This window comes from Myxocyprinus asiaticus, chromosome 12, assembly GCF_019703515.2.
Source record: "Myxocyprinus asiaticus isolate MX2 ecotype Aquarium Trade chromosome 12, UBuf_Myxa_2, whole genome shotgun sequence".
Taxonomy (NCBI): domain Eukaryota; kingdom Metazoa; phylum Chordata; class Actinopteri; order Cypriniformes; family Catostomidae; genus Myxocyprinus; species Myxocyprinus asiaticus.
This window is the reverse complement of record NC_059355.1, coordinates 34,956,607-34,984,084: the sequence shown is the minus strand read 5'-3', so window position 1 is coordinate 34,984,084 and position 27,478 is coordinate 34,956,607. Positions and strand designations below refer to the sequence as shown.

Below are 27,478 nucleotides of genomic sequence, written 5' to 3'. Positions count from 1 at the left end.
CGAGAAAGCAACACACCATATTAAAGGGTTTGCTCTCATGCAGTCAGTCTTATGAACAGGAGATCAACGGTCGGTCAAGAGTTTCACTTAATAATACATCAGATTTCTGTTTGTTTCTCACCAAACCTTATTGCATTCCTTCAGAACAAGACATGAGTCACACACAATCATTTATTCTTCTGAATTTTACTTTTGTGTCCTTATGAAGCTCGAAGAAGTGGTCACTATAAACTGCTATTGTTTGACATCACTGAGCACAATTGTTTCACAATTTCTCCCTTTGTGTTATGAAAAAGAAAGTCATATGGGGTTATACAACACAGGGGTGAGTAAACACTGACTGAATTTTCTTTTTTGCATGAACTAATCCTTTTAGAACCAAGGGAATGTAAACTTTTGAACAGGATAATTTGTTCAAATTCAGTTACTATTTTGTCTTGTGGAATATATGTGAGTATCTGTTGTCAAATAGCTTCTTTAAGGTAGTAGGCTACTAAATACATTTTTATGATCCCTTCTATTTTTTTAATACGACAAAACACAGACACATCAGGGGTTTAGGTGTACAAGAACTGCCCCGCATTGTGCCGTTTTCCGCAAATTAACTAGACAGTCATGTCTGTGTTAAATGGCCCTAATATTAGCAGTGGGCTTTTCCAGTGTGTTCGGATGTAGCATTTGCAGTCAGATTGTGAGATGTAACTTCTCCACTAGTGCTAATTACTACTGTGTTGACTCATTATTTTCCCAAACTTCTGTAGTCAGCAGAAAGAGACAAGAAATCTCAGTATAGACTATTATTTATTTAGATAGGGATCATTTTAGATAAAACTAAAATGAATTGAAAGGACAAATTGAAAATGGAGAAATAAAAATTAAATTAAAATTTGAAACATAATAACCCTGGATGTAATGACTAATTAATCTTTCACTTTCTTTAGTCTATGTTTGAGTGGAGGGGAAAAGCAACAAATAACTGAAATGTCAACAGAAAACAATAAGAAGTGTGTTGAAGGACAGTTTTGTCTTCATACACCTAAAGCATATGCTTTCATTCTGAAACCACTTTGAAATTTGTTCAGCAGGATACTAATCATAAAATATATACTGTATAAAATGCAGCAGAGAGTTTTTGTTACATTTATATTGACAATAGTTTTTTTTCTTAGATGTGAAGGTTAAAATAAGCTTAAAATATTGATGATGAGTTTACGGTTACAATCTGAATTCAGATTCATAAACAGATTCATTTGGACTTGACTCGAACTCGGCCAGTTATGGACTCGGTCTTGAGTCCGATGCGGCCCCTTTTGGACTCGGACTCGACTCAGACTCAGTTGTTTAAAGACTCGAACTTGACATGGACTCGACTAAGGTGGACTCGAACCCAACACCATCATTTTCAAAATATGGTGGCAAACATGTCCCTTGACTTTCCAGTCATGAAAAATCTTTTAAATAGTCAAGAACCCAATTTCTATAATTCTATATTATAACTATATTATAACTCTCATTCTATAACTTAATATTTTATTAAATAATATAAAATGGTTTGACTCTATATTGTTTTACAAATTATTTAGAAAATATATTTGAATTTAAAGGTCAGTAGGTCAATAACCTGAAAAATGTCTCTGGTTACACATGTAACCTTGGTTCCCTGAGATGAAGGGAACGAGACATTGCTTTGGGGAATTCCTTCTCCGACAACCTAGTTGAAGCCCTTGTATCATAACACCAATCTTATGATTGGCAATGGTGTTTGAGCCCCAAACTTTTAGGCGTGCATTTGCCCTATATAAGCGGGCATTCAATCACCATTTCTTCAGAATTTTCTCACTGAAGGACAAAAACGCATCGCGCGAAACTCTGAAGTAGTAGTGCGACTAAGTTTTGCAATGTCTCGTTTCCTTCATCTCAGGGAACCGAGGTTACATGTGTAACTGGAGGCGTTCCTTATCGATTCAGTCCACTCGACATTGCAATGAAACGCTTTGGGGAGTCCCATCACACTGCACTACATAACGTCATACCCTAACATCCACCAGGGCATAAACACATATGTGAATATGTAAATAAGGTCACAGGACTGTTGGGTGGTGACTTATTATAATATGTCTTCAAGCGTGTATGCAAATGTATAACCCCACATGGTGAAAACCAGATTGGACGTTAATTTTATCTGAGGATTCATATAATACACACAGTATTATTGAACCCCTTCATAACCAGAGGTAGGGAGGGATGTTTTATTCTTATTGGAAGTGTTTGTGACTTCTAGTGGGAGTAAATTGGATAGCCGCTACAGACGGCTGTATCTAAAATTATAATGGGTAGCCTGCCCGTAGTAAGGAGCTCAGGCTCACCCGCTGTGTGTTGGAATATTAAGCGATGGACGACACGTCTAGGATATAAAACCTCATGAACTTGTTCTGCGAAGACCATCCTGCTGCAAAGCATATATCATGTAGGAATACACTGTTTTTCCATGCCCATGAGGAGGCCATGCCTCTAATTGAATGCGCTTTAACGCCAATAGGGCATCTCACGCCCTGTGGTTCATAAGCAAGGGTGATTGCATCAACAATCCAGTGAGAGAGCCTTTGCTTGGAAACGGACATGCCTTTTGTGCATCCTCAATAAAAATCGAAGAGCTGATTTTAGTCTAAACTGGTGGGTGCATTCCACATTTGTGTGCGATGCCCGCACGGGGCATAATAAATGCACTAACTGCTCCTCATACAAATTAGATGGTGGGGAAGGGAAAGTTTATAGGTGGACTATCTGAGCCCTAAATGCCGTGGAAAGAACCTAAGTTACATAGCATTTTTTGGGTTTGGTGGCTTTCGAAAGCCCTGGTCCAAATTCCAGACATGAACTGTCAACGGACAGTGCCTGTATATCACCAACCCATTAGACTGAGGCAAGAGCCAACAACAGTGCAGTCTTTAGAGAGAGCACACGCAACTTAACGGATTCCAATGGTTCAAACGGGGGGCTCGTGAGCGCCCTAAGCACCAAATCTAAGTCCCATATTGGAACTGTAGCAGGGCGAGGGGGGGTCAATAAGGAACTTTATGGTCAGATACGGCAGCGGCGAGTTCTCCCGGACAGTTTGCTCTTCCTCCTTTTACGTGTTTCGGCACCAGTGTAACAGTTCGTGAAAGGAAGTTGTGGGAACCGAATTAACAATCAACAAGACTTTAATGAGACACCAACATAAAACTGAAACATAACGACACACACACAGAGCGGCCGCGTCTGTCTCACTCTCTGACATCCCCAGCTCCTCCTTTATTCCACTCCCACAGATTGGACAACTCAGCGCCAGGCGTGCATCCTCTCGGACCGGCCACGCCCTCCTCCAAGTCACATCAGCATTTTCTGAAATGACTTCAGTGGAAATGCTTTCCTCAGTTTGAACTGAGACAGACACTGATGAATGGTCCGAATGCACTTGCTCGTGAGGTATGCACGCATGCTCATGTCGAGTCGAGTCCCCAAAAAGGACATTTGTTGGCTGGGAGAATGTGTGCTTTTCACCCAGTTGACATTGAGACCTAGGCTGTTCAAATGGTGAAGTATCAAGTCCCTGTGCTCACATAGCAGAGCCTCTGATCGGGCCAGTAATAGCCAATTGTCGAGGTAATTCAGGATGTGCATGCCGTTCATCTTCAAAGGGGTGGGCGCCGCATCGACACATTTTGTGAATGTGCGCGGGGCCAGAGACAATCCGAAGGGGAGGACTTTGAATTGAAATATAGTTTCCTCGAACATGAATCTCAAGAACAGCCTGTGATGCGGTAAAATTCAAACATGAAAGTACACGTCCTTTAGATCTATTGATGCAAACCAGTCCTGTTGACAGAAGATCTGTTTCTGAGTTAATATTTTGAATGGCCGTTTTACAAGCATGTGATTCAAGCATCTCGGATCTAGAATCAGCCGAAGCCTGCCATCTTTTTTCGGAACGAGAAAATAGCGCTGTAAAATCCTTTGTGAGTTTGGCAGTCTGGAACAATCCCTATCGCCTCTTTCGCAAGGAGATTGTGAATTTCTGCCCATAAAAGTGGTGCGTCTCATGACGGAACCGTGGATGGTATAATGCCGTTGAATCGAGGCAGCCGGCGCGCAAATTGGAGTGTATAACTGCGCTTGATCTTTTTTTGCACCCAGTCTGACATAACCGTGAGACACACCCACGCATCTGTGTGGTGAGACAGCGGGTGCATCAATCCGCTCTTTATAGGAGATAAAGTGCTGCTTGCCATAGGGAAGCGGTTGAGCATAGTGTGTGAGGTGTGAGAAATGTGAAGAGAAATGTAACCCTCTTTTTGAGAATATATGAGCGTCTCATGCAGTCACAAAGCGCTTTTCTTTTTCATTTCAACACACATGAACAACATTTTGTACAACATTTCGGTCATGGTGAACGGCGGGAAGTGGAACAGCATGTGTGTCGTGCTGGGCTTTTTTTTTTTTATCTGGGCCAAGAAGAACAGCGGGCTCCAGACTCCTCTTCACAGCATTGTGCCGGTCAGGAACGCGCCTGCTGCTGGGGGGCTGGGCTTTCCTTCACCGACAACAATGTGCTCATCCATAGAGGGCCGGAGGTCATACGTGTGTACTGCACTGGCGAGGATGCTGTGTGGGAAGAACGAGGGGCTTGTGGGGCTTGCACCAGCGTGAGATCATCTTCGGTTTCTTCAATCTCTACCTCGTGGCCCCGCCGTGCTTCCTCATGTGGTCCCTCAATACTTAACACAGAGGAAGTGGTCGGAAGGGTGTAAGGCGGAATTGTCCCTCAGAACGAGAGTGACCCTAGAGCGGAGCGTCATGAGACTCATGTCCTCAGAGTGAGGGCAGTCTGTCCCCATGAGAGCTGAAACATCTACCGCTTCTCGCAGCATATGCGAGAAGCGGGTAGATTTTTTGCTGGGGCAAAGAACCCGATGCCGGCGGTGAGGCGGAGAAACTCTTTGGCAGATCACTAGAGGGGGTGGGTGAATCTTTCGCTGCAGGTGCTGAGAGTCAGGCGAAGAACGTTCTGATATGTCTGCAGGGAAATCCTGTCCACTGGAGGGTGTCTGTCGACGGCAAAGAGAGGGCTGATCAAGACGAGATGATTGTCATTGTCAAGACGAGACAATGTTGTTGAAAAAGTTATTAATTTACATTTGAACTGTATTTATTTTCACATGGTTCATTTAAATGTCATTGGTGTTACACTGTCACACTTGACACTGTGTCAATGTAGTGACACTAGGGGTTCGATCTTGAGAGCCCCAATCACCTTTGCTTAAAATAGAAAAGGCCAATGAAAATTGGCGAGTGGAATTTGCATGCCACTCTCTGCCCCAGACATATGGGTATAAAAGGAGATGGCGTGTATCACTCATTCAGATTTTTTCTTCGGAGCCGAATGCATGTGTGTGTGTTCGTCCTCTCACCTCTTGCTATGCTGCTGGATTTTTATGGAGCATATCAAATCAAATCAAATCACTTTTATTGTCAAACAACCATATACACAAGTGCAATAGTGTGTGAAATTCTTGGGTGCAGTTCCGAGCAACATAGTAGTCATGACAGTGATGAGACATATACCAATTTACAGTAAACATCAGATTTACACAACACAATTTAAAATCTAATATACACATAATTACACATAACATAATATACAAATAATAACATACAATGTACAGTATACAATCCACACAATATAGAATACACATTATACAATATAAATAGTGTATATATAGTATATATAAAATATACAGTAGGTTGTATTGTACTGTATTGACATTCAGGCTGTCGGTTGATAGTCAGTTGCCAGTGTGTTGTTAAGAGAGAATATAATTTATGACAGTCCAGTGTGAGATAAAAAGATTATAAGATTAATAAAGTGCAGTGCTGATGTATATTGATCATGAGAGATCAAGAGTTCAGAAGTCTGATTGCTTGGGTGAAGAAGCAAACTTTGCAGGGCTTTGCGGTTGTGGGCGGTGCTATTGCCGTACCAGGCGGAGATGCAGCCAGTCAGGATGCTCTCTACAGTGCTGGTGCCGAACTGTGTGAGGATGTGGCGGTTCATTCCAAATTTCCTCAGCCATCTCAGGAAGAAGAGGCGCTGATGAGCCTTCTTCACAACGGCCTCAGTGTGGACCGACCATGTGTGTTCCTCAGTGATGTGGACACCCAGGAACTTGAAGCTGCTGACTCTCTCCACTGGTGCTCCATTGATGGTGATGGGGCTGTGTTCTCTTTCTCTTCTCCTGAAGTCCACCACAAGCTCCTTTTGTCTTACTGACGTTGAGGGAGAGGTTGTGCTCCTGACACCAGTGTGTAAGAGTGTGCACCTCTTTCTCTGTAGGCTGTTTCATCATTGTCAGTGATCAGACCTACCACCGTCGTATCATCAGCAAACTTAATGATGGCATTGGAGCTGTGTGTTGCCACACATTCATGTGTGTACAGGGAATATAGGAGTGGGCTGAGAATACAGCCCTGCAGGGCTACAGTGTTGAGGGTCAGTGATGAGGAGATGTTGCTGCCCATTCTAACCACCTGGCGTCTGCTTGACAGGAAGTCCAGGATCCAGCTGCACAGTGAGCTGTTTTTAAGCCAAGAGCCTGGAGTTTCTCATCAAGCTTGGAGGGCACTGTGGTGTTGAATGCTGAGCTGTAGTCTACAAACACCATTCTCACTTAAGTGTTCTTTTTTTTCCAGGTGGGAGAGAGCAGTGTGTATTGTAGATGCAATGGCATCATCAGTGGAGTGGTTGTTGTGGTAAGCAAACTGCAATGGGTCCAGTGATGGAGGCAGCACAGAGCAGATGTAATCTCTGATTAGTCTCTCTAAGCATTTGCTGATGATGGGGGTCGTCAGTCGGCAGACGCCAGTCATTTAAGCAAGTGATTTTGGATTGCTTTGGAACAGGCACAATGGTGGACATTTTAAAGCATGTGGGGACTACAGACAAAGAGAGGGAAAGGTTGAAAATGTCTGTAAAAACACCAGCCAGTTGGTTCGCACACGCTCTGATGCAGCCCGGAATGCCGTCTGGACCCGCGGCTTTGTGGATATTCACCTGTTGGAAGGATCGGGTTACATCTGCTACAGAGACGGGGAGTGAACTAACCTCTGTAGCTTCGGCCGTGAGAGCTCTCTCCGCGAGGGCGGTGTTATTTCCCTCGAAATGAGCATAAAAAGTATTTAGCTCATCCGGGAGAGAGGCAGTGGTATTCACGGTGGAGTTTTTATTCCCTTTAAAGTCCGTGATGATGTTAATTCTCTGCCACATGCTTCTAGAGTTGGTGGTGTTAAACTGTCCTTCAATTTTGTTCCTGTACTGACGTTTTGCTGTTCTGATTTCAGAGGGCATAACTGGCTTGCTTATGCTCCTCCACGTTCCCGGAATTAAAAGCTGAGGTCCGCGAATCAAGTGCTGCGCGAACATCGCTATTAATACAAGGTTTCTGATTCGGGTAGATTTGTGTTGTTTTGGTCGGAACAACGTCCTCTACGCGCTCTCTGATGAAACACGCTACTCTATCAGTGTAAAGCTCAATGTCGTCATCAGAGGTGGACCGGAACATCTCCCAGTCCACGTGATCAAAACAGTCTTGTAGCGTAGAGTCTGATTGGTCGGACCAGCACTGGATCGTTCTGAGGGTGGGTGCTTCCTGTTTCAGTTTCTGCCTATAAGCGGGCAGAAGCAGAATGGAAGAGTGGTCCGATTTGCCAAATGGTGGGCGGGGGAGGGATTTGTAGCCATCCCGGAAGGGAGAGTAGCAATGGTCCAAAACCTGGTCCCCTCTTGTGTTAAAACTAATGTGTTGGTGGTATTTTGGTGCGACTGATTTGAGATTGGCTTTGTTAAAGTCGCCGGTCACAATGAGCGCGGCCTCAGGGTACGCTGTTTCCTGCTTGCTTATAATCCCGTACAGTTCCTTGAGTGCCCAGTCTGTGTCGGCTTGTGGCGGGATGTACACAGCAGTGATAATGACCGTTGTGAATTCCCTCGGTAGCCAGAATGGTCGACACAGAAGCATGAGAAATTCCAGATCAGGAGAGCAGAAAGACTTGATAGAATGTACGTTCCTCTGATCACACCAGGATTTGTTGATCATAAAACATACACCACCACCTCTGCTTTTACCTGAGAGGTCTTTCGCTCTGTCCGCTTGGTGCACAGAGAACCCCGCAGGTTCAGTGGCTGAGTCTGGAATCTCCGCAGACATCCAAGTTTCTGTAAGGCAGATAATGCAGCAGTCCCTCGTCTCTCGTTGGAAAGAGATCCACGCTCTCAGCTCACAGAGCTTGTTGGCTAGAGACTGAACATTTGCCAATAGAATACTGGGTAGTGGGGGTCGATTTGTGTGACGTCTTGCTCTGATCAGAACGCCGGCTCTGTTTCCCCTTTTCCTTTTGTGTTTCCGCGGCCGGGTAGCCCAGATAAAGGGCTCCGCTGGCCTGTTTGTAAACAGCTGGTCGGCATTGAGGAATTTGAAGTCTGGTTTACGGTGTGTAATTGCAGAACCAATGTCCAAAAGTGTTTGTCTGTCGTAGACAATAAGGCAGACAACATTCAAGACAAAAAACATAAGAATTGTAAACAAAACAAACAAAAAACTACAATGTTGTGTCGGAGCTCGCAACGCAGCAGCCATACTCGGTGCCATCTTGAGTCCAGCGGTCACCCTCGCATGGTTGAGTGCTGTGCTTCCCCTGGGTGCTTTGGCAGCCTGAGTCTGCAGGTGTTAAAGAGTATATTCAAGAAAGAGTATATTTTCCTTCTAAAAGAGCTCGCGCAAATGCTTGGCGTCTTTTTAAAGATGTCCTTCCGCGTTTGCGCTACTGGATGTGGCCGTTAACTCTCTCCTCCGGATACCCATGAATTCTGCCTCGAGTGTCTGGGGCGCCAGCACGCCGAGGCAGCTTTCGTGGAAGGGTTGTTTTCTCATTGCAAGAACATGCCCATGAGAACGTTGCGGTCGCGGCTCACTTCCTTCTTTGTGAAACAAGGAGCCACCACGGCTGCTCCCCAACCTGGTCCGTCCTGGGCTGATGCTCAGCCGGCCGGGTCGGCAAGCATCGGGGGCGATCTGGAGGTGGACATGGGAGCGTTTCCGCCGGCTCAGCCCCCGCGGACCTCCCATCCCCCAGCACGCTCGTTCTGTCCGGATGAGCTGTCAAGCGATGCAGGCGGTCTGCCTCGGTGGGTTTAATGTGTCGTTCTTGGCTCGCGATGAGCTTTCGGTCGTGGAATCGGAGGGTAGGCTTCTGCTATTGGAAGCGGACGAATCTTCTAAGCTCCCGCCACGGATGGTAGAGCACAGGATGAGGCGGATGCTGAGATGGTAGCCGTGCTTGCCCAGGCGGCTGCGAACATCGGGCTGAAGTGGAACCCTCCACCCTGCCCTGAGCGTTCACAGCTGGATGATTGGTTTCTGGGCTCAGAGCGTGACTCACGGCCGCCCCCCGCCCCAGTGCCTTTCTTCCCGGAAGTGCACAAGGAGCTAACGAAGTCGTGGAAGGCACCTTTTACTGCCCGTACATGTCCACTCTGACTACCCTATACCCCATGTGAGGTATTCTTCACATGCTAACTCCCTTCGGCAGGATGTGGTCTCCGTAGTGCTCTCCTTCCTGGAGAGGGAAGAGCACTTCCCAGCGCTATTCTAGAAAAGTGCTCGGTTTGACATTGCTTAACAGCAATCAGTTTATACACCGCCTGTAGCCTCCTTGAGTAAGTGCCTCCACCCCCCTTAATGGGACTAGGGAGATGCCTTACCTAACTCGCTGGAAGGTCACGAAATGGTTGAGCGCTCGCTGCGAGGCACGCAGCAGCTTGCCCGTGTCCACTCTTCCTTACCTTGTGACAGCGCCAGTGGCGTTTCCAATAGGAACCCCTAGTGTCACTACATTGACACATCGTCGAGTGAGTGACAGACAGGGAACGTCTTGGTTACTGATGTAACCTCTTTTCCCTGATGGAGGGAACGAGACGTTGTGTCCCTCCTGCCGTGGCGCTGAACCGGCCACTGACATGGCCGGGACTCTCTATCGGCTCCTCAGCATAAATCTGAATGAGTGATGCATGCCATCTCCTTTTATACCCGTATGTCTGGGGCGGAGAGTGGCATGCAAATTCCACTCACCAATTTTCATTGGCCTTTTCTATTTTAAGCAAAGGTGATTGGGGCTCTCAAGATCGAACCCCAAGTGTCACTACATCGACACAATGTCTCGTTCCCTCCATCAGGGAACAGAGGTTACATCAGTAACCAAGACGTTTTATGTTCATTTGGTATAATTTATTAATTTTAGTCTGAACAGCAGTGTAAGTTTTGTGATGCTTTTGACACCATCTTAGAAAATTAATCAAGAGAATTTGTCACTGGTGTTATCATCACTGGTGTTTCAACCCTTCATGAAACAATATTAGATAATAAAATTTGTCATGTCTGAATAAAAATGTCTTAAGATTTAAAAAATAAAATAAAAATAACCTTAGATTTTATGGGCAAAACTGAACTGAACACATTTTGAAAATTTCAATATTTTGTAAGTCGGAAAGTATTTCTTTTTTTTTTTTTTTTTTTTGCCAGATGCTATTTGCACCCTGGTGCAAATAATGGTATGTGCTATTTACACCCTAGTGCAAATAGTGGCAGACATTATTTGCACCCCAACCCTGGTGCAAATGATGGCATATACTATTTGCACCCATGTTTAAATACTAACATACAGTATATGGGCATCACTGCAGCATATTTATCATGTTTAATTTAGAGTCCCACAGACACCCTACAATAACCCCTACCTCTAAACCTAACCTCAACCTTCCCTTAGAAAAAATAACCTTGGTTTTACCATAACCACCATGGTATTTTGTTGTAAAATTATTTTAACCACAAAATTAACCATGGTTACTGTATTACCACCATATTATTGTAGTAGCTCCATGGTTAATTGCATTAAAACTATGGTTTCTGCCAAAAAACATGGTTATTACAATATTACTATAGTAATACAGTTATGCAATTTACACACAAGCGACGCAGAGAGGAAGGGAATGAGTGCGATAGACAGACCCCGCCTCCAGATCAGACCGTTCTCTGTACTCCCCGACATTCACCGTGACCAATCACTGCGACGAAATCAAGCTTTATATTAATTTTTATTTATTATTGTAAGTAGTATTAAAGGAAATATTTAGAGTGGAAACAGGAAATCGGATGGTAAAAAAAATTGTGGGACAAAAGGCAGAATTGGACCAGGGTTGCTAGGACAACACCAGGGACGGATTAACCACCGGGCCGATTGGACCGTTGCCCAGGGGCCTCTAAACCCAAAGGGCCCAAGCTTTAAATCAATTATTTATTTATTTTGAGATACTTATTATAAATCCATGTAAATGTCAGCCTTATGTGAAATACCATTTGTTTGGCCAAATGCTTGCTGGACGACAGCAGTGTAAGCACAGGCACTCGAGTGCGCGCTCAGGGAATCTGCGTCTCACAGGTGCAGCGCATTTATTTGAAGGACTACAGAGAACAGCGTCTGATTTACACAATGCTTCCAAACACAAAGATAAGGTGCAGTTTACCCTGGCTGTGTACAAAGCTGATGGTTTAAATTCATATAAGTGACTTAGAGGACTTTAAATGTTTAAGTCCTGCATGCATTTAATGTTTAATGCTAAAGAGAAAGGTGCCTTAATACCCTAAATATGTGCATGGTAATCTTTTTTGTAATATTTGGTTAACCGCAAGAGTTTACAAATGGTTATTGTGTCAGGACTCGGGAATAAAGAATGTTTATTGCCATGGATGCCACAGTGAGCTATGAGCCTAAATAGTGCAATGCATAGATCTTCAAATGATAAAATCACATTAAAGTTTAACAAAAATAATCTCTGTCACTGCCTACAACATAGTAAGCCTAGTCTTAATAAATGGAAAATGCGTAATTCTGCCCAGTCAGGTTCACTTTCCATGATGCAGCGAATGCTACGGATTATAGAACGTCTTTGGAATGCTTTGATTTTTAAATGATTCAGCATTTAACTTGTGTAATTTTTGTCTGCACAACAGAGCAAAAGGGGGAAAAAAACATTGGCTCACCTTTTTATCAAGCGCTGAAACTTTGCCAGGTGAAAAACAATCTGGAATCATAGGTAACAGTCACATTAAGTCCTCTTTGCAACCTGAACTTCATCAGAATGTTGATTTGTGACACCAGCGCTGAAAAAGCTTGATGCAGTGCAACAAATGGTGAAACAGAACACAGGTGACTTGAGATGTGTTAATAAATATTGAAATTATTTTTAAGTTAACGGTGTCTAAACAAATGCAACGGTCCTGCACAATGAATTGTAAAACAGAACGCAGGTGTCTTGAGATGCGTTTATAATTATTAAAGTTATTTTAAACCGTGAGTTGTGGCACAACGATCAAAGATGTCTATCCAGTGCGTGTTTACATGGCCTCGATGCACATGTAAACAGCCCGTAACTCACCCAAGCTTACTTGGAAAAACTGTCCTGAACCTGACCCAAAACCTGTAGGTTTGTCGGGTACCGTCGGACTCTGATCGGGTTGAAGACCTTTAAACGTGCAGAATAACCGAATAGTGATTTTGGTATTTGAATACCATGCACATCCTATTAATAACGCATGATTTTGGATCGGTTCATAATTAAAAAGTACATATAACTGGCCGCGTAAGACATTGCTCCAAACTTTTCTTCCGTCAATTTGAAAAATCCGGCCAAATCTGGCAAGCGTCCTGTAGCACATAAAAGTGAATGTAGTCACGTGACACATCATGGGGGGCCTCCATGGTGTACCGGCCCATGGGCCTCTCAGTTCTTAATCCGTTCTTGGACAACACTACACATTCACACCATCTTTACACCTCATGCCACTGCAGCAACATTTATTTTATTGTTTGTCGTATTTTTCTGTGGTTCCACTAGACTATTGGGGTCAAAATAGCTGCACTGTGTGGCAGATGCTATTTACACCTGGGTGCAAATAGTCATGCTGAGAATTTTTGTCTCCTAACATTGCGAGAACTTTTATCGAATGCTAATAACGTCTTAAGGATGTTCCATTAACAAAATTGTAACAACATTTGTTCATAACCTTTACAATAGCGTTAGCCAGTGTTGTTGCAACAATTCCTGTCAGGTATATTAATACTTAATGCATGTTTTCATTAAGTTCGGAAAAAAAATATTTACAGGAAATAGCTTGCTAAAAGTAGAACTGTATAATTTCACCCAGTGATTGTATGTGCTAAAATTTTTGGTGTTTATTTAAGTATTGATTTTTTAGCTTTACTTTATGCTAAGTTCAGAATCAACTATTAGCTCTATTTGTGTGCCTTGCATGAGTGGCAGTGAAAGAGTATTTTATACCAATTAATTATGAGAATTCCTTTCTGTTAGAATGACAATTTTACTGCAGATAGTAAGCTCACTATGTTTTGAGATTCTGTCCATTTGATCATATGTTATTTACCTCTAAATGGTTGCATCATTAACAGGGTCAGAGTTCTGAGTTTAGAGAGTTTTAATGGCTGTTTATGGGGTGGTGGATGTCATCATCATTAATGTTCTCTGCTCAGTCTGTTGTGGGTGATTTTAATTAATGTGTCTATGGTGATTCTGGGCAGAGTGCTTGCATATAAATGCTCTTATCGATGGCCACACAGAGCAGGGAGGAAACACAGTGGTGCAGGGGCTAAAAGGGGGCCATGGTTAAAAACATTCTGGGCAGACAGCTTGCATATAATTGCTCTCATCGATGGCCACACAGGTGACCATGCGGGGTTGATTGTGGCTAATTTGTTTCTATTCTGTGATGATGACTGTGCTGACAGATAAACTGAGATCAGAATTGCCCCTCTGTCTGGCTCTGATATGCTCTCACATACAGGATATACTTTGTCTGGTCACTTCATTCACTTTCATTGTGACCCCATGAAAGAGGAAACAGCACTGTTTCAAAACCTAGTGAGGTGCCTCCATAGACAGCATTTTGAGGCTTCCAATCCAAAGGCTGTTCCTAAAGGTAGGCAGTTCAATTATGCTGCCTCCTTAGGGGCAGTTCAGACAAACATTTTCTTGCACTAAAAAAGCTAGATGCAGAGCAATGCATAGAACAGAACAGAGGTGTCCCAAGGCACCTTTTTAAAATGTAAAGTTTCTTTTAACTTAACACAACGTCTAAAAATTTGCTTGGTTTAGAAGTCTTTGTGACTTTGAGCTATTATGAGTTCAGTCTCTTCTAAGCTATCAACATGCCCAGTGCAATTTAGGTCCTCTTCTTAGCAAACAACCACCCACCTTAGAGTCAACCTCCCATGGATAACATTACAAGGTTGTTAAATTATAAGAGAACACATTCTGCTATATGTCACCATTAATACATTTTAGCTTGCTAACAATAAGACTCAAGCCATTAGTGTCTCGGAGGGCTATGTGTCAAATCGCATATCATAACAAATGCACTTTATTACAATGACTGCACCTCTTAATGTTTATGTTATACAGACCCTTGCGAAGGATTATCCTTCAGCGGCACAAAGGGATTGTTGTTTTCTAATCGATAATAAAAATGCATAATAAATTCCTTTCGTATTCTTATCCACCCTCTAAACTTGTCTATGTGTGACATGATCCTGGCGCTAAAGCTGGTAGACTACAAAAATATCAAGACATAAGGCCTCTAATGGCCGGAATTGCATAATGATGTTTGTGCACTTTATCATGCAAGTGTGAATGGCTGATTGTAGCACAGGCATGCACAGAAGCAAGGGAGCACTGACACAGTAAATATAAAAGATTGCTCTTTACATAATGGGCGGAAGCTGAGCATGAAATCCCACCTATGAATTGTTCATGACGTGGTTCGATAATGTGGAGGCACAGAAAAGGATGCAGGGAGCCCCATAGCACTCCTGCACGAATACAGATGACTGAGTGCAGAGAGAAAGAAATGGTGTCACAGTTAAGGATTTAGAGCAGGCTTGAGCTCCAAATGATGTGCCAGGTTTTTCCCTGGTTCTGTCTCCTTTCTTTTATTTTCATTTTCTTCCCCTTGCCTTTCCTTAAGCCTTGTCATGCCACTCTCTCTGAGACTTGTGTCTATGCAGAACAAAAAATGGGTGTTTTCCAGTCAGTGGGCATTTTCAAACTGGGATTGGCGTTTTTCTACCACTTTACACTATTTGTCTACTACATTGAGATTCTCTACTTTCATTGGATAGTTGAAAAATGCCCATCTAAGTTTGAAAATGCCCACAGATTGAGAAACATACATTATTGTTTTGCAGAGACCTATACTACCTCTCTCCTGCTTTATTTCCCTCTTAAGTCTCTGTCCAAGATTCCCTTGTCATTTGTGCTTAATTTGTTAACTGCAGATTTGCATTTTCAGAAAGAAATACCAATAAAAATAGTGTAAGTTTTTGGGAAGTTAGGTTTTAGTCTTTAGGTCTATGTAACTGAAATGTTGCATCAGAGCCTCTTTAATGTTTTAATGACACTGAGCATGTGTTTTGTTTTTTTGCTGGCCATGCACATAATTCAGCACAGTCACAATGCAATATAAAAGCTGATTTAAATGGGTAAGTATATGCAAGCAAGACAAGACCAATCACAATTCAGTGTGCACTACATAATTATTATGATGATGGCATTTCTGTCAGTTTTAATGCTAAACATTCTATCAGTGTAAAGTCAATGTGAGATTTTCAAAATTTGAACTTAAATTGCTTAAAGTATGTAGTTTACAAAAAACAAATAGATATAATTCTTAAGACTGAAATTCTATACAGAAAGTTTTAAAGGAGTAAACCTTAATTGCTAAATTAAAGTTTTATACTTAGGGTTAGGGGAACAAACCCCCTAACCACAATATTTGAGAAATATCAGTACACTGCTACCTTGGAAGCAGTGTCATTTTACTTGATTTTTCATGAAAAAAAAAAAATATATAGGTCATAGCATACATTTCTTTCAGATCCAATTCCAGAAATGCCGGATCCAGATTCAGCTTGTTCTGGCACAAATTAAACCAGTTCTTTTTTTCTGTCCTATACCCTTATTTCCTCCAAACTGTTCTGAAAGTGCTATATACCTGTTTCAAACTTTATACTCATTTATTATTTTATACGATTTTTATTTTTTATTTTGTTAACGGCAAGGAGGAGGCGGGACCAACTGAACAGTCAACATAAAACTTTAATAACAAACTGAACTCAAACATAACATAAACTGCAAAACAAACAAAAATACGCACACACACAGCTTCGTGTGTGTCTCTCTCTCTCTCGAACTGGCGTCTCCGGCCCCCCTTATCTCTCTTCCGCTGATTAGCCAACTCGGCGCCAGGTGTGATTCATCACGGCCCGGCCATGCCCCCCTCCTCATCACAATCTACCACCAGATTCAGGCCAGGGAGATCTCCGACTTGACTTAGAGGGGACTTCCTAGAGGGGAAGTGTTGCCCTTTCAGCCGTCCTTCCTTCGGCTGGCCTTCCCTGCCTTCTGGGAAACTGAGAGACGAGGGGAGATCGAGGGGAGAGAGAAAGAGTGAGCGGGAGAGACAGAATGAACGAAAGAGAGAAAGAAGAGGGAGTGAGAGAAAAAAGTGGCTCCACCACCAGATTCAGGCCAGGGAGATCTCCGGCCTGACTTACTCCCCCACCCCCCTTCCTGGAGGGGAGGTGTTGCCCTTTCAGCCGTTCTTCTTCCGGCCAGCCTTCCCCACCTCCTGGGAAACTGAGAGAGATGAGGGGAGGTCGAGGGGAGAGAGAAAGAGCGAGCAGGAGAGAGAGAGAGAGAAAGAGTGGCTCGCCGGACATGCTGTCTCCTGGTCCTCAGGCATTTCTTCGCCCCCTGGCGGATGTCAGCCACTCCTCCCCTGGTGGACAACAGCCACTTCTCCCCTGGTGGATGGCAACATCTCCTCCATCCCCTGGCAGATGGCAGCGGCGAGGACTCCATGACAGTGCATTCCTCCTCCTTCCCAGGTTTCGGCACCAGTGTAACGGTTCAATGGAATGAGGAAGCGGGAGATGGCGATTCCAACTCAAGAATGTCTCTTATTAATACACAAAACAATAAACACGTTCGCATGAGGCGTAACGGAGAAGCTTCAATCTATCGGAATGAATCCACCAAGGCTTGGTATGTACCCCTCCTTGACACTCACCGGTATTTGGTATGTACCTGCTCGATCGTGGGTGGTCTGTGGAGTGTCGGGGACCTGGATCAAGGCCCCCACCTCCATTACCGGGCACAGATCTTGGACATGACCCGGCTCCCCGCAACTCCAACAGACCGGCCCAAGCTTCCCACCCACACCGGTGACAGCGGGTTCCCTCACCTGGGATGAAGAGAGGGGAGAGATGGGGTTTGGTGGTACAGGGAACCCCTTGCAGCCCCATCTTTGTGAGAAACGTGAGGGTTCGTTGCTGCTGGGGAAAGGGCAGCAGCCGCCCCCTCCTGGGGTACTAGGCTCCGCAGCATCCGCCGGTCATCCTCAAGGGCCTGAAGGAGCTCCTCAAAATGTTGCTGCTGCTCCATGCGTAGGTCCAGGAGGGCCTGGTGTTGGGCCTGGTGGATGCTGGCCAAGGACCTGGAGACACTCCAGTGGCGACGACTCCAGCATATCCTTCTTCCTCAAATCCCGGGTTCCGTCACCAGTGTAGCAAGGTTCTTAAGATGCGCAAGGAGGAGGCAGGAACCAGCTGAACAGTTGATGTAAAACTTTAATAACAAACTGAACTCAAACATAACATAAAATGCAAAACAAACAAAGATACACACACACAGCTTCGTGCGTCTCTCTATCGAACTGGCCCCCTTATCTCTCTCCCGCTGATTAGTCAACTCTATGTCAGGCATGCATCATCACGGCTCGGCCACGCCCCCCTCCTCTTCACACCCCTCTTCTGTCGCATAGGCTGGGCACATCTGTGTGTAGCGCAATTAATGACTTAGTGTGAAATTTGATGCAGGTGCTTGTCATTTTCCTAACTCTAATGAGCAGACATCCTGTGTAAGAGACAGGGCCCTGACTCCAATCACCCAACATCTGCCAGTGGACTCCAGAGAGTTATTACCAAACAGTTTATGAGGGCTTACATTTAAAGGACAACTTCACCCAAAAATCAAAATTCTGACTTTGTTTACTCACCCTTGTGTCATCTCAAACCCGTATGACTTTCTTCCATGGAACACAAAAGGAGAAATGTGCAAAAAAAAATTTACTGGTCGCTCTTTCCATGCAATTAGAATTAGTTGTAGTTTCTCTCTCTCTCTGCAGAGGGACTGAAAATTTCAAGCTTCAAATAAGTTGCAAAAGAACCATAAAAGTATAATAAAAGTTATACTACTCACTGGAGGGGAAGGTTATCGGTGAAAAACGGCTTAGATTTAGAAGTTGTATCAGAAAAGTAATTGTGTTTTTGCATCTGTTTAACCTTAAAAGCTCCAGTCCTCATTCATTAAAATTTCACAGAAAAGTGCAACCAGCACATTTTACCAGTACAAGTAAAAGATAACAGAATTTTCAATTTTAGGTGAATTATTCCTTTAGACATGCTTCTTCCCTGACTTTGCAATGGAATGTGTGAGAGAAAAAGAGAAGGGATGTGAGAAATGGAGATGGTGATGCTCAGCCATAATGACATCTCTGCAGGCATCAGGGAGAGATCTTAAACTGTCATTTGTTCAATGGGAGTCTAGGGAAAGACTGCATACAGAATAGCACCCCAACTTCCTGTGTCCAGATCCAAACACTAAGCTCATTAACTTTATTGCACATTATCATAGCACAGCAACAATATCTGTATAATTTGTGTAATTGCTGTAAATCTGTAAGTCGAAAACAATTATGAACTGTAAATGTAATTTCCCAGCTGTGAAACAGAACATTGGATGATGAACTGTGAAGTATATGAGTAATTAAATATTCATGGTACTGCTGTTATTTCCTATATAACATTCAAAGCTGACAGCAATGTATAATAGTTCTTTATAATTTATCAAACATACCCAATAAAAGTTTAAAACAGGTTCCATCTAGTGCCTAATAAATGCTTAATGTTTGTAGGAGTCCTTATACTTAGCTAAGAACATGGACTTGGTTTAAACAAAGGTACTCAGTTTAGTCCAGTCAGAACAAATTGAGGAAATCAAAACTTTTATATAATTTTTAAAAATAAGTTCTTCTAAAGTTAAATTATATGATTAATTGAAAAAATGTATTGCTAAAAACATTCTGCTAGCCTAAAATTCCGACGGAGATGGGAATGTCTATCGTGATGCTCGCTGTGTGAAGGCATTTAGGAAATGAAAAGGGAGATTGAAAATGCCATACTCATATTTAAGAGTAACCACACCTGATGGGGTGTGTGCCTGCTTGAGCACTGTAGGACTGATGGAAGGCAAAATGACTGAAATAAACAGGGAAATTAAGGTTTTTGTGATAGTTTGCTACATTGTGGTTGTTAAGACTTTTTTCATAATCTGATTTTATATTAAAATAAATGAGATTTGAAATGTAAAAATCAGCTGACATAGCATAAATCTAAAGTCTTTAATCTATAACCATTATATGATTTTTCAATATAATATTTTGTTTAAAAATAATTAAACCGTGTTTAAAGCTGAAGTGTGTATTTTCTGCTTCTCAAATGGGATTCGTCAAATATAATTGCACAAATAATGATTTTTTTTTTTTTTTTTTTTCAAATTCCCCATACATTCTCCTGTCTTCCATTGGTTTAACAAAAATACATTCCCACCCAAAAATTTTTGACAAATGGCTTGCTTATAGCTTTCTCTGCATATTAAGCTGGATTAGGGGTAAGTATTTTAACATATATATAAAATACACATTTCAGCTTTAAAAAATAAGGTTGCCCTCAGTAAGAGTTTTATGACCATTAAAATATATTCCTTTTTTTTTTTTTTTTTTGAGTAATGTAGATATTTTAGGGGCTATAAACATTACATTGTTTGGCACTATATGCTGCTATCAGAATTATTTAAATGCATCAATTCTTGGCTGTCTGCTTTTGTCATTTTGCTGGGTTTAGTGAAACCCACAGAAAATGCTTTGCTATTAGAGGGTTGTCAGACAAGGCTTTCACTCGCATTGAAATTCTCACAATTTCTTTGCCATTTTCCCCTCCAACTTTCCACTTCATCTCTCAAAACTGACGAGGGCTTTTCTGTCACGTGTTATGCCAATCAAACCAGTGTTTAAAAATCTAGATTATTGTGATCAACTGCTCAGATAAAATCATTTGAAAGAGGTTTCTTTATGTAATGGCCTCACAAACAGAAGATGACAATTTCACCTGTTGGTGCACAGTTAGTTCATTCAAACTCATTATTAAAACATGAATTTGCTGAGCAATTGTGAGGTTCTCATAGACATACACAGTAAAGATATTCTGATACTACCTATGCCTTTAAAGGAATAAGTCATTCAAAAATGAAAAATGTGTCATTATTTACTCACCTTGCTTGTACTAAAAACAAGTTCTCATATGAACACATGTAACAGTGAAAAAGCTTATCTCATAGCGCTAATACAGTTAATGCACAACAGGCATTAAGATTTTCCATTAAAAATACATAAAAATTTAGGTTATTTCTCACATCGTATGCCTTCAGAAGACTTGGAATATGATTCAGAAGTCGCATGAACTGTTTTTATTATACTTTAGCATCCTTTCATAAATCATTACTGTGAGGCACTATCCACTGCCATTGTATTGAGAAAGACAGGCTGAGATATTAATAACCTTTTTAACTCTTTTTGTGTTTCTCATAAGAAAGAAAGTCATGTGAGTTTGGAACAACCTGAGGGTGGGTAAATTATCACAGAATTTCTATTTTTGGGTGAACTATTCCTTTAAGGGACATTCATGTTTTGTTCTAGAACCGAAATTACACAGTCATACCTCATACATTATTATTATTCTATTTTTATTTTTATTGTATGTTGCTAAATAAGGATTACAAATACCACAAGCAGGTTAGTGTACGTGCCTGACTTAACGGATAATCGTTTAGTCGTTATTTAGCAACTTGTTAGTAACACACGATTTGGGGGGGGGGGCACTGCAGCTTCAAAGTTTATGTTTGAGGTGTGACTGTGTGTAATTTATGTTGTAGAACAAAACACAAAAGGCTATAAGTATGACCTCTACATCTTTCCAATAAAATAAATTCATTTAGGAGAGAGTGCAAAGAGTACAACTTCTTCCTTTAAACTTTTTTAATGTTTTTTGGTAATGAGCCTTATGTCATCTCTCTTTCTCTCTCTCTCTCTCTGCAGTTAAACCGACAGTCATTGATGTTGATATCTTCGTAAATAGCATTGGACCTGTGTCATCAATAAATATGGTGAGTGAACATCGAGACATGTCCATGAACCAACTATTTCATCACTATGATGGATGTCTTTTTGATGAGTTTAATGCCCCAATTTCCATATCCACATCTCTCTCTCTCTCTCTCTCTCTCTCTCTCTCTCTCTCTCTCTCTCACACACACACACACACACAGACACACACAGACACAAACACACACAGTACTTGCAGTTCAGTCCTATAGGTGACAAAACTGTAGGTTTGGGTTGAAAGCAGGACCACTAGCTGTCCCTATGAGATGTGAGTCTACTGCTAAAGCTTCATCTCCTCTGAGGCACAGAAAATCTTCAGGGTAAAAAGAGAGAGAGAAAGAAAGAGACACAGAGAAAATGTAAAGGCATTGACAGAAACTGAGACATGGAGTCAGAGAAAAAGTAAGAATTTTCGCACAGTAGTTGGCTCTGGATGTAATTGTTCATCATAAAAAAATCATTGACTGAATATACTCTTGAAAAAAAAAAAATAAAGCAACCACTTCTAACATATTTATGTGCACTTCAGTAGATGTCATTGGTGATAGTGGACGACATCGACAGATCTCTTTAAATGGGTGGCTCAAGCCAGCAAAGAATGTTAAATTCCTCTGAAGCTCAGTTCAGTCTACCAATACATCAGATTCACCCTTGAAAATCTAAGTGTGTATTCACTTTCAATTGTTACTGTTCAGGGCACAGAGAGAGAGAGAATGGTTGGATAATGAGTAGAATCCAAACAAACACCTGAAGAAATAGCAGCTATTGATCGATATGTCACATAATGGTAGAGTAATGGTAGAGTTGTTTTAAAGCCTTATGTGAGGTGTTTCTAAGAATGGGCTTGGAATTCACAAGAGACAACAATATTCAAGTGTTAAAAGTTTTCAAGGCCTTCCTCTGCACTTTACATCAGGTTTGGAGCTTTGCTGTTAGAAGCTGACTCCAGTTATGCATATTCACATGCCTTATTTGCATATTCAGCCAAAAAGGGCAGCAAAAAATTACATGTCTCAGAGCAATTTAGTATTCACAATAGCATGAATGGAAGTTACTTAACAAACATGAAATATTAGAGATACTGATCATTTTATTAAACCCAACTTATCACAGCCTTCTAATCTTTTTAATTTCAGTTTACTACGTGGATTTTATGAGTTGTCAGCATAAAAAGAGAGTACAGAAACATTAAAATATGTTTACATTTATGTATTATCTCATGCTCTCTGACACTGTGTCTCTCCATCTCCCAATAACTCATTTATTTTCCATGACAGTTTCATTTTCTTGAATATGCTGTACACACAATAACTCTGTCAGGCAGGTTATTTGCATAATGATAAGACTAGCTCAGCCAACAAAGCAAATATATTTTTGTACAGCTGGCCTTTACATGATCCACCTTAGTAAATATAACTGTTATACACTACAAATATGCTGTTTTACACAACAAAAAAAGGGAAAAACAAACACATAAAAACTAAAATATCATCAAAGCAAGTACTAAAACCAGAAAATGTTTTCTTGCCTGTTTTTCATATTGTAGTCATGGAAGATATTAATGAGATCTTATAAAGTTCAGGACTCAACATAGTCTCCATAGCACTTGTTCTCTCCTCATGCTCCATACCTTTGTGCTGTTTGTGATTTCTTTTGTTGGGCCACTGCTGTGTTACATTGTGTGGAAACTCTAGAACATGAACAAACACCTACGCAGAAGTCACGTCAGTTATAGTGAGTTTTGAGTGCTGCTGCCCGAAGAGGGTTTTGCTTGTGCTGTGGAACTGAATTGATAAATGCAGTTTATAGTGTGTCGTTGCTTGGATTAGCATAGATCACACCTGTGGGTCAAGTCTTCAGCTACCATTATAGAATATGTATGTTTAAGGTGCAGCTAAAGACACATCACTTTCTTTAATAAAGTGCAGGGGGCATAGGAACCATTATAACTGTTATAACACTGTATCTACAACAGTTAGTTGCAGTCAGTCTGTGCAGTTTAGTTTGTCATGGAACTAATTTCGTTAGCAGAGCAAACATAGCAAATGCATGTACATATATGTTATATGTCTTTGGCTGCTACATTGTGTCTAGTTGTTCCAGTGTCTCACCTATTCATTATTATAGGCTGTTATAACATAGTCTGTTACAATAAGTACAAAAAAGATGGCATAATCAAAATATAATGATAAATAAAAATGTTAATCATAAAAAATATAATGCCTCATATTTTGTCATTATGTGAAGACTCGATGGCCAATTCAATGAAACAATGCTCAGAAAGTACATCTCTCTGCTCTTCCTTCAGGTTACTGTAATAAGCCTAGTAAATGTGCACCACTGTTTCTGAACAGTGTACCTGCAAACCACGGTTGGTGTGACTGTGCCATAACCATTCGTTTTTAAAACATTGTGTTAAGTTGAAAATAGTTTTGAAGACCCAGTGTACTGTTACATTCAGCAGCACCCCAGTTGTTTGAAAGAAAGTGTTTGCCTTGTGTGCGCGCTCGTTTCTCTAGTGTAGAGCGCATTCTCTGCCCTGGACAGCAAGTCACGTTGCACTCTGATGGAGTTGCTGTGTTGCTGTGATTATTTTTGCTGCCTCCCATTTAACTCTGAATTTCAAACTTCCTACTGGGAAAATTGCAATGGAACACCACTTTATATCAGACTTACAACTCTGAAACTTGTGAGGAAATCTTCAGGTCTGAGGTAGCCGAGATGCAGGTGCGTGATGTCACGCAAACATGTCGGCACCGAGGGAGATTTATGGTCAATGATAAACCTTCACTTTTATTAAATAATATACATTGAGTCAAAGTTTCTACATTACATGATAATAAAAGTTGTTCAGCAAACGTTTGCAGAGACGGGTGTTCAGAACACTGTGAATTAAACGTTATTTTGATTATCATAAACCTGTAGAACAAACGCTAACATTGCCGCATCGTTTTTCATTTTAGTTGCTATGAGACTTCTCTGTTGACAATCAAGGTGCTGCTTAAAATCACAAAAATCACACGTAATCAATCTCAAAATTAAAAATACGGCCCCTCTTTAACATGTATGTGTTTAGTTGTCATGTAGTTTTAGAATTTCAAATTTAGTGTAAAGTCATATCACGCTTTCATTATCGATCACTGTTTTCATGATCGATTATTACTGTCACTTCCGAGTACTCGAGTACTCGTGCCCAGCCATACAAAATAACTGACCATATTATGTCTCAAGTGCAAGTTACTTGATATGAATTTGTTGTTTATAGAAGTGTATAATATGCAGTCTTGTGGCTGTACAACGGCACTCTTGCCTTTTGTGATTTTTGCCTAATTATAAGCCAAATATACAGTATAAACACTTTTAGAAATTTATGTTCGCCCCCTCACTTTTTGGGAAATAACCGTTGTATTTTAAGAGTTTTGTTTTGCAAAGAAAAATGTAGCTGGCTGAGTAAAACAACTAGCTGAGTAAAATACAAGCTTTAAGACCATGCATGCAGAAGCCTTGAACCAACTGTATGTATTAGCAGTGGACTGAACACATTTGTGACCAGTAATCAGTAACCCTTTGGCTACTGCCATTTACCTGCCTTTCAGCAAATCAGTTAGAACTACTTGGCGAATGTAATGTCACCTAATTAATATTCAGGAGCCAGGCTGATATACTGTAGTTTATAATGTGCCCTGCGACTTTTCAGATCATTCCTACCTGTACAGTATATCATTTAGGATGTGACTGACTTGTTTTTGGCAGCTTGGTCTAGCTATATATTGATGTATATTAAATTAAAAAGCATTACAGATACAAATGCTAATTATATGTTTATTTTAAATACTATTGAATCATTATTAAAAATTTGTGACAAAAAAAAAAAAAAGCCTTTTATATAACAAAAAGAGTTCAGTATTGATGTGGATCTTAAACTTTCTTCATCAACTTGTAACTGCTGTTAATATTTTGTGTACTCTGCATTACTTTCCCCCGTAATAATTATATTTAATGGCATATGCCATTTCTGCTCAAGAATAAAAACCAGAACAAATATAAATTAAATACCAAACCGCCTTCAGTTGTACTGGACAAGAAATTATGTGTGTAATTTACCTGCAATTAAATCAGGTCATCATTATGCATGTTCACATTGCTATGGTAGATTAGCAAATAGACCTTAATAATTGGTATGCACAGGAGCTCCAAACCATTGTCAAACAGGGACAAACTCTCATTATATCTTTTAGTTTGTGGCATCAGAATTCCTGCTGGGTAGCTCCATAATTATGGCAGCTAGCAAATTGAAAATGGCATTGATTGTCTTTAAAGACATCTTTATTTGTGATCATGCTTAAAACTGATTATGTTAGAGGCATTGACTGAAAATACATTTAATAGAGGAAAACCTAAGCACAGGTGTCTGTGTAAAGAACTTTAACAGGTGCGAGCCTAGTCCTCTCAATACTTCATCTAGGTTTCGCTTACCAACCCACTCTGCATCACTACTCAAGAGCCACAACATACGCAGAATAAATTAAAGGCCTAGGAGAAAACTGAGGATTGAAAGGGTCCATTTCCCTTAACACAGCAGGTATCTTTTAGCTTCACCTAATTCTCCATGTGCCATTTAAAATCCCAAGGATTACAGGTAACTATTAAATGAAAGAATGTGGGGATTAGTCAGTGCTGCAGGTCACCACCATCACAAAACACAGTTAATACCCTGCAGAGACAGACAGACAAAGGTTAGGTTGGGATCTGTCTTTTTTTAACCCTGTTTACACCTGGTATTAAGATGCATTTTTTGGGATCTGATCACATGTGGTCAGCGCTAAATACAGGTCTAAACGGTGTCTAAATTGTTTTGTGATTGGATCACAAAAACCACATATGAATGTGGTTAAAAACGCATGTGAATACATCACAAATGAGGTGTAAACGCTAATCTACCCTGTATGCGTCCTGACAGCAGCGAAGCACCACCCTTCGCCTGTCAATCAACCACTGTGCTAAAACAAGAGTTTAATCTTTACCACTTACGAGTGGTTTAAAAGGGCAAAAAATACGTCTGATCAGAAAAATGTAAAAAAACAGATATACTCCGGGGCCTGGGTAGCTCAGCGAGTAAAGACGCTGACTACCACCCCTGGAGTTCATGAGTTCGAATCCCAGGGCATGCTGAGTGACTCCAGCCAGGTCTCCTAAGCAACCAAATTGGCCCGGTTGCTAGGGAGGGTAGAGTCACATGGGGTAACCACCTCATGGTCGCTATAATGTGTGGTCCCGGTTGGGCGCGTGGTGAGTTGTGCATGGATGCCGCGGTGGATGGTGTGAAGCCTCCACATGCGCTATGTCTCCGCGGTAACACGCTCAACAAGCCACGTGATAAGATGTGCGGATTGACGGTCTCAGATGCAGAGGCAACTGAGATTCATCCACCGCCACCCAGATTGAAGCCACTACGCCACCATGAGGGAATTGGGCATTCCAAATTGAAAAAAAAAACAAAAACGGATATACAAAAATAACTGACAATCCTGCTCAAAATGTCGCTTTTGTGCTTGGATTAAATTTCAGCTGCATCTGGGAGAACATTTGGGAGAAATAATGCCGTTTTTTCACACTTTGTCACTTTGTTGTGCTTTAATGTAAAGCAGTAACACACTGACACAGTGATTGATGTCGTCATGAAACAGAGTCCCTCCCCTCTAAATTCGATCACAAGTGGTCACAGGAGATGCATTTAAATGGCCAGGTGTAAACAGTGATGTGTCTCACCTGACCACATGTGATCGGATCACCCGAGACACATCTTAATATTAGGTGTAAACAGGGTCTTTGCTTTGCGTCTTTGTCTGGGTCACAACTTCCTACAGAAAAGGTGAAAAGGTATAAGCATGATCTCCTAGGTTTCCTCCTCATCCGGCTGACTTTGAGTCTGGCCAAACTCCATTGCCCCCAGACCTTGGCACTGTCAGCTGCGAAACAATCACATTCTCAGCTTGTACTTCCATCCCTTTCAGCATATTTAGGATTGGAATCATTTG

The 27,478-nt window shown here is 41.5% G+C and overlaps 1 protein-coding gene across 2 annotated transcripts in view; it reads left to right on the top strand.

The window, feature by feature from the left end:
* Positions 1-27,478, top strand: part of LOC127449380 (gamma-aminobutyric acid receptor subunit gamma-3) — a 230,782-nt gene that overhangs the window by 30,910 nt on the left and 172,394 nt on the right. For both annotated transcript variants that reach the window (XM_051712747.1, XM_051712746.1), the window contains exon 3: positions 21,375-21,442. In XM_051712747.1, coding sequence (XP_051568707.1) covers positions 21,375-21,442 — 68 coding nt within the window. The remainder of the gene's footprint in view (positions 1-21,374; positions 21,443-27,478) is intronic.